The 8,134-nt window shown below is 43.2% G+C and overlaps 1 protein-coding gene across 2 annotated transcripts; it reads right to left on the bottom strand.

The window, feature by feature from the left end:
- Positions 1 to 465: 465 nt before the first annotated feature.
- Positions 466 to 2,528, bottom strand: LOC119337123 (bZIP transcription factor RISBZ5-like). 2 transcript variants are annotated; one of them, XM_037609233.1, is made up of 6 exons: positions 2,171 to 2,528; positions 1,952 to 2,069; positions 1,503 to 1,638; positions 1,320 to 1,395; positions 1,047 to 1,172; positions 466 to 957 (listed from the first exon to the last, which is right to left on the bottom strand). In XM_037609233.1, the coding sequence occupies exons 1-6, from the start codon at positions 2,360 to 2,362 to the stop codon at positions 859 to 861; spliced, it is 747 nt and encodes a 248-aa protein (XP_037465130.1). In that variant the 5' UTR covers positions 2,363 to 2,528; the 3' UTR covers positions 466 to 858. The 2 variants fall into 2 exon arrangements, with proteins under 2 accessions (XP_037465130.1, XP_037465131.1); XM_037609234.1 differs by having other exon boundaries at positions 1,952 to 2,066; positions 2,171 to 2,522.
- Between the last annotated feature and the right edge of the window lie 5,606 nt (positions 2,529 to 8,134).

Consider the following 8,134-nt stretch of genomic DNA (forward strand, 5'->3'; position numbering starts at 1 on the left):
AAACAGAGATATGTTATGAGTTAGCTGCATGTATCCAAGAGTGAAACACTTGTTAAAAAAAAGTGAAACCCTGAATATTTCTTCCTTAGGGTCCTATGGGCTATGGGTGACCAAGTCTAATTCTTCCTTCAATTTTGTTCAACAAGAGAAGAAAATTTCATTATGACCTGGTTACCTAATTGTCCATTACTTTGAAATTGGTAGCTATTATGATGTCATTTCATTTACATCTGCACTCTATTTTTCACAGTTTTCTTTTCAAGCTGGTTGTTGAGTGCGGTTGAGGTGTGAGGTTTACATCATTTCCGAAGTGCCTTCAGAACTGCCAGCACCAACAGACAGGTAGTATAATACACTGACGCTGTACATCATAGCTACATCAAAGTACCGACCAACGGGATGCATAGTTAAGCTTTCTGTACAAGTATGGAAGTAAGTAGTTTGTAGCAGAAGTTACATAACTAATGGACAGAGGACAATTCACTTGGTTATACATGAACGTCAATACATATATTCACCACTCGCCAGTATACAGAACACAGAGTAGTTCCACTACCTTCAGAGTTTAGTACCTTTGCAGCCTGCGAGGCATGCACGTATGTCAGGTATGCAACAGCCAGTGTTCGTTACTATACATAAAGGCCATGTTTTGGTGTGAATCTCCGAGCCACACGACATCCACACATCTGGCCGCCTCGCTGGGCAAGCGGGCATCCGGTTATTCGAGCACTCTAGACTTGCAGTGCTTCGTGCCGTCGATGTCTGAACTTGAAGAGATAGAGCTAGAAACCTCTGAAGAGTGCATGGTTCCCTTTCAAGTTCAACCCTGTGCCTGTGAGAACGCTCACCGAGGCTTTGTCACATCTTCCTGGAGTTCAGAAATGGTGCCAATCCGAGCTGCTGTCCTAGGCCGCAGGACACCGCTCCTCTAGCGACCATGTCTTCTGCCATTTTTACCTGCGGAGCCAATTTCAGATGTTTATGAAACTGATGATAGTTTAGAGGTGACTATTTCTTTCTTTCTTCTATCAGAGGAGGACTGTTACCTTGATTCGTAAGGTCTCTACATCTGATTTGAGGATTCTGTTGTCCGTGACTGCGGTGGTGAACTGCTGGTTGGCCTCTGTCAGTTGCTTGAAGAGGGTTGCACTTTCGCTTTTAAGTTGCTCGACCTGTTCGATCAGGATGGCACACATGTCGATGGTCAGAAGCTTGAAACAAACTTGCATCATGGCATGTGCATTAGGAGGCAACAAGGCTACAAGGAAGTAATTTATGTTTGATAAAACAGCGGGGAGGGAGTGCATTCAGGAGTGTACCTGCAACTCAAGGTCAGTTAGCTGCGCGTGCTTCCTCCTCCTGGACCGTCGAGCTGACTCCCTGTTGGACACCATCCTGAAATTTACACAGGCAATTCATTAATTCATTGTAAAGGAGAAACGGTAGGCAGTTTGTTCAGAGTTCATCTACAGAACTCGACACAGGCTTTGACCTCGGTGTACCTTCTTATTCGCCTTGTATCTGATGATTTGCCGCTCCGCTTGCATCGGCCGCCCCCTATCTCGACCAATGACTCGCTGTCAGAGTCCGACTCGGTTTCGAGAGCCTGGTTCCCTGAGATTGTTTCCCTCGGGCTAGCTGCGACCAAAACAATGCAGCAGGTGAGACAGAACCCCGGTGTGTCTCTATCAATCTCCTTCCCAACTCTAAATCAGTCAGTGTAGTTCTATTTCTATGCTGGACCAGGGCAATTTTGGCAGACAAGATTGTAAATCTTAGGAATTTTGGAGCAGACGGAAACGTCCGCACACAGATCAGCAGGTGATGTTTCTCTTTTGTTCAGAAGTTTTTCAATGAAATCCACTGCGGTCCACATGTGCGATTGCTCGCCAGGTGTTGACTTAACCTACAGCATTCTGATCCAACTCTGTTGCAGGCTGAAGGCGCATACCAGAGACGGCGGGCGTTTGCGACTGGGTTGGCGCCGGGACGGTGTGGTGCGGCGCCCGGAGGCCTTCGGACCACCACAGGTGGCCGGCGTTGCTCCCTTCCAGCTCCAGGGCGTTCTGCTTGAGCACAGGATGAAAATTCAGTTAAACGCACGAACAGTAAAGGTACAGAAGCAGAGGCTGAGCTATGAAGGAAGCTTCGGGTAGTAGCAGCTGCTCACCGAGTCGCCGAAGCAGAGGCCCGGCAGGCCACCGCCGGGGGAGAACACGTCCGCTCTGGCGCCGGGATCACCGCCGAACCCGCCGTCGTCGTTTCCATGCCCGGGCCTGCCCCGCTGGGCCTCGGCCTCGGCGGCGGCGATGTGCTGCCGAATGAAGGCCTCGAACTCCAGCTCCGACGCGCACTTCTTCATCTCTGACGGCTGCCTGCCTCTCCGTCTGTTCGTCACGGTGGTGGTGTTGTCGTCACTCTGTGCGTCTGTCTGTCTTTCTTGGCGAGGCCTCCGTTGCGGGGGGTGACAGCGTCGCCGGCGACGGCTTTTATGGGGCGCGGGAAGGGGACGTGGAAAGCTCCGTTGGGGGAGATGAATATGATAGCGGCTGCGTGAATGGACAGTGACGCGGGCTGACTCGGATCCTCGTAAGGCCGAGAGGGAGGCAGCGTGCAAGGCTGGGTAGGGGCGTGCTTGCGTGTCCGTCGGCGACTTTTCATTGGGTTCGGGACTTCAGATCTGCTGCAAGTATACTTAAATAATAGTATTACGATCGGATGAATCGGATTGCATTCAGTTATCTTATTGGTACAAGATTATGTTATCCGGTGGCCGTTGTTCTCTCACTTTGTCTTAGGTTACGTCCGCCTTGTCGTGGTCGCGTCGATCGTACGAAGATCTCGACCCCTAAAAAACCTTGCACGTTTTGCTCTACTATATAAATATAAATCTGGATAAAAAGGCCCAAAGATTTGCCTGCCGGCAAGTTGAGTGCCAGGCCTGTTTCTTCCTGCTCATGCAACGGCGGTAGACAGGCGTGATGTGAAATCTGGCACCTTGGGTGGTGGCAATCAGATTATCAACAACAACAATCCACCCACAGTAACAGCAACGCTCCTACTATCATCTCTTGGCCACCCGAGCCGGTTAAATCATGTGGCTGCGAAAAGAGGGGAAGAGTCAGCCAGGCACTAGTGCTAAAAGCGTGTCGGCCTGGGCAAAAACAAGGTTATCATCATCAGTCTACCACATGGGCGTGCGTGGCGACGGGGACGCCCGGGCGGGCGAGTGGCCACGGGCGCGTGCGGCCCGCGGCCGTCCGAGTCACCACACGGCCCTCGTCGGCCCCGCCATGGTAGGGACGGAGGCAGATCTTTTCCGGGGCGCCCAGCGGTGCCCGCCCGGCGACAGATCGGTTGGTGAGTGGGCCGTGACGCGGCGCCGGTTGACTCGGCTTTTGTTATCCGATATCCGATGTGTGTGTGTCGCTCGCGGGGCGCGCGGGGTGACGGGGCGGGCGGGAGGTGTCGCTGCCTCGGCTCGCGGCCGGTGCGTGGAGCTGCGTCGGACGGGACAGCGGCCGGACGGGTTGTTTCTCCAGTGCGGCTGATAAGCAGTGGTTACAATGGAATGGAAATGTCTTTGGGTCTCGTCGCACGCGACGACATTGGAGGAGATGCCTTGGACGTCGTCGTTTGTCTCTTGCCACTGAACATCGGCGAGACGGAAGGACTGAGGAGACTGAGCCAAGGAGTTGAACGAGGAATGGGAATTGAGACGTGCAAGTTTGTCTCTCTTTACTGTACTACAGGCCTGCCCGTCCTCTCATTGCATAGATTTCGTGGAACCCAACTAGTGTTGCTCACATCGACTTCTATGACCGAGATATCCATGCACAATGCTTTTTTAAAACAAAACTTATACATCCTTCCATCCAAACTAATCGACGCAGCTTTACGTCATGTTGGTGCATTATATGCCATAGTCCCACTTGTCAGCCCCCTCGCTCGCTCTGTCCCACTGTGGCGTGTGGACACCACTAGTTTAGGGGGCTATCTCTGAATTTGATGAATATGATTCTACTTATGTTTTCCAAACTTCTTCAAAAAAAAAAAAAACATCCCGCGAACTAAGCATATTCTTAGATTATTAGGCTACTTTGCGTTGGAACCTGTCCATCTGGGTTCAAGCCTTACTATCTTAGACTTGGCATATGTATTCGCATAGTTCCTGCATTCATTTCAGGTTCTTCGGCGCTATACTTTCAGTGTTATGATGTGGTTGTCAACTGGCAACTTTGTCAATATCAAGATATATCGGTTCAGCCTTTTGGAGATGCTCACATTGGTAGACTGTGTGTATGTGTTCATAGGAGTGAGTGTGTGCGTGGTGAGCATCTGCGTTTCTACTATATTTCTAAAGAAATGTTCCTATTTTTTATCCAGTTTTTTAGTAGATTCATTTTTTTATCCTGTTCCGTATGACATATCTGACCATGGAACATGATTAAAAAATAACAGTGGCAATTGTTAATTTATAAGTTAGGAATTTCTCTATATGTTCACTAGAACCCTCTACCATGATATTTATTAGAATGCATGCTTTAACAATCTCTATCAAAATGTTTAAGAATATTTACATGATTGCACATACACACACTATACACATACACTATATAATTCACAAAATTATCAAAAGGCAATTCACTAAGATATTTTGGAACTGAGGGAGTATCATTTTTTCATTGTTATTCCTTTTTGCATTCAAGGGATTTTCGCAGCAATATTTTGTTAAGGCGCAACGTTCAAAATGATAAATAACTTAATTATTCTACTAAAATATAATTCAAATTTAGCACAAAAATAGTGCATTTAAAAAAGTATGCAACAATTTTATAACAAACAACAATATAATTAATGTGTAGCAATATTTTTGTTTGGTTAACTATGCCAACTAAGCAACAGAAAAACATGCACATTAGAACTATAATGTTGTAAAAACAAGTCTATAACAAAAATCTAAAAGTCTATTATAAATAAACTTGGGCAGGTGCAGCCCGGCCCGACAACTTGGCCCAAAAACAAACGGGCATCTTCGGATGGGGCTTGCCTCTCGAGTCGAGCTCAGACCTGGTTTAATTACCAAACTAGCGGTATATTATGTGGTGTGAGTGTTGATGCTGAAAATTAAGAATACTAGTAAAATGCCCGTGCATTGCCACAGATTTTTTATTTTTTATTCTGATTGCATATATATACCTATAATGTTGTGTATAACTCGGTGAATTTTCAAATCCTTCCATCGCATTGACAACTTTGTCGAAGGATTCTTTTTAACATAACACACCTCCATCTCTCTCTGACTATGCAAAAATAAACATATATAAAAAGTATACCTTTTGTATTATCATGTGTAACAAATATATAAAAAAGAACAATTATTTATATGCATCTCTTCTAATAGTGTAAGACACAATGAGTTTTCAGTCTGTCAATCATAAATCTTTGTCGATCGACATTTTCAAAGCATCATCCGAAGCCATCAGTTTTTATCTTTAATTTACAAAAGTGAATATATAAACCCATAGTAAATTTAAAAAATAAGACAAGCCCACATACATTATATTCATTGGTCTGCTCGCTTTGTGCAGGTGACCGTTTTAGTTGGAGTGAGTGGCATCTCGTTTTTTAATAGAGTGAGTCGCATTCCAATTTTAATAAACTATAGGCTCTCCTGTAAATCACTTGTTGATAACTATTCACCAGAAGTGACTTGCCAGGGTATGTGATATTTTCATTGTATAATAAAGTATATGACATTTATCTCACAATAAACAATTATTATTACCTAAAAAGGGAAAAAAGTCGCTCCTTTTCTTCTCATCTTAGAATAAAAAATAGACCACTCTCTGACTCTCATTGCACAACACAACACTCCACTCAGATCTCAGTCCCCCGGTCTGCTCTCCTCACCACGGTGTCGTAGCCGCCATCTCTCCCTGCCACGGGCTGGCTGGCTGAGGTGGGATGGGCCGAGGCCCATGGGGAGCTGGGGGCTTCTTTTCTCTCCTCGCCTTTTCTTTTGCTCTTTTCTTTTTATAGAAAAGAAAACGCTATGAAATATTTGAGCTGCCAAAAGAAGTTTTGTAAAATGTGGGACTTGGCCAAATAAATACATTACAATATTTGGCACCTGCCACAAAAAGTTTGGGAGGAGTTTGAATTGATTTGGATTTTTCACAAATGGAAAAGCATTTAAAAATGCTGATTTGGAACTGCTTTAATTCCCGGGGAAATTAGCTATCTCAAATGATGTTGAATCACTCATGACATTTAGTTAGGGAATATTTGCAACCCAGCAAACATTTTTGTTTTACTATTTGGAGAATTAATTTATTTGACTTTATTTTAAAAAATTGAATTTGAATTGGTTTTGAATCAAAGTGAGATTAGCAACAGTAACAGTGATGATGTGGCATCATTAGTAGGGGATTACTGTAGCTTGATTATCCGGGTGTTACAACCTCCTTGCGAATGTCCATACATTTCTTCCATTCTTTGATGAACATGTGTTCATCGGTTTTAGAAATCCGATATGCAGAGGTGAGCTCCCTAGATTTACTTGACAGTATGTTCAGAACTGTAAGACGACCATTCAGATACATCAGATGAGGCACACAATCCATCGGGAGTTTCTGTTGAAAAACATAGTAATAACTTCGTAGTTAGCAATGATGTACTAGTTTTAGAAGTATGCAAAAGATGCACGGATGTCGTAATAGTAAAAAATCTTACCAAGGTATCTCCAGAGAAGTTACCGTGGTTCAACACGTGCACTAGTGGCACGTATTCACCATAATGTGGAGGAGTTCGATAATAGTTATTGTAATCCTTAAGAAGAGTACAAAATGCGATCAGATGATTTTTCTCCTTATAAGTTAATTCGGAGTCATCGGTGTAGTGGGTTTTGTCTACCATCTTCCGCACAGTCTTTGAAGAATCAAAATAAGCTGTCAATGGAAATAAATTGTCAACTATTTTGAAATAAACAATATAAATTAGTTAATAACTATGTTTGAGAAACTCACATAGCGGTACAATCGGAAGCGTATCAACAAGGACCCAAATGTCCATATTGTTTTCCTCGATGTCAGGATCACCAAGATCCATGGTGACAATCATACCCTCATAAAAACCATATATTTTGCAAAGTGCTTCTCAATTTTGGCAACCAAAATGGGTTACGCTCTAAGCATTGCACAGATTTACTTCAAAATCCATATCATGATGGGTCCTCAGGTGTATTTTCTTTGTTTCAAAATTTTCATGGTCTTCAAAATCCATTCTCTTCAAGACATAGCGTCTTGCATGGCATGGGATAAGTTAGTCGAATTGTAAAAGATGAAAATTAGACGTTGAAATAGTTGAAGTCATGCTTAATTACGAAAAAAACACTTGTCGTTGTTGTGTACCGTTTCAACATCGAAGGTCTCCTCGAGCTTAATATTGAAGCGCCGATTTTTATCCATCTCAACGAACCTGTCGCACATACCTCAATCGTCGTGGCACCAGCTGCACTCCCCCGGGAGACTGTCGTCGTCCGAGTACGACATTTCCTACGTTCATAATTCAAAGATTAAACTTGTAAATATTCTAGCACAAGTCATGCCAGAATTCACGGAAAAATCCGGCATGACCTTTGCTAAAAAAGGACATATCAAGCACCTGAAATTTGCCGGAACGAAAATTAATCAACACTCCGGCAAAACATAGGCCACTCGGAGGTGTAATCAAAACATGAAATAATTGCTTAAACTAAAAAATAATAACAAATATGACATGTTCAACTAGTTTTATTAATTCAACTAGTTCTTACTAAATATAAACTTACTATAAATAGAAAAAAACTAGTTTTTTCTAAAAATAAAGTAGTTTAACTTGTTATTAATTTACTTACTAAACTAGTTCAACTAAAACTAAACTAGTTCAACTAAAACTAAACTAGTTCTATTAGTTCAACTCGTTCTTACTAATTAATTAACATCTACTACTACATCTACTACTAATTCACATCTACTACTGCTAATTATACAACTAGTTTACCATCACTACTACTAATTAATATTCAGTACTACTAAAAATCATTATCTATGAACCCTAAATTAACATCTACTACTACTAAAATCATCTACTA

This window comes from Triticum dicoccoides, chromosome 7B (assembly GCF_002162155.2).
Source record: "Triticum dicoccoides isolate Atlit2015 ecotype Zavitan chromosome 7B, WEW_v2.0, whole genome shotgun sequence".
NCBI classification, from domain to species: domain Eukaryota; kingdom Viridiplantae; phylum Streptophyta; class Magnoliopsida; order Poales; family Poaceae; genus Triticum; species Triticum dicoccoides.

Bases quoted from the DNA above. Each gene is read 5' to 3' on its own strand.
- LOC119337123 (XM_037609233.1), bottom strand. From the start codon at position 2,362: ATGAAGAAGTGCGCGTCGGAGCTGGAGTTCGAGGCCTTCATTCGGCAG. The intron at 1,396-1,502 runs GTACACCGAGGT...TGTAAATTTCAG, and splicing joins GATACAAGGCGAATAAGAAG to GATGGTGTCCAACAGGGAGT. The intron at 958-1,046 runs GTAACAGTCCTC...TTGGCTCCGCAG, and splicing joins TAGAGACCTTACGAATCAAG to GTAAAAATGGCAGAAGACAT.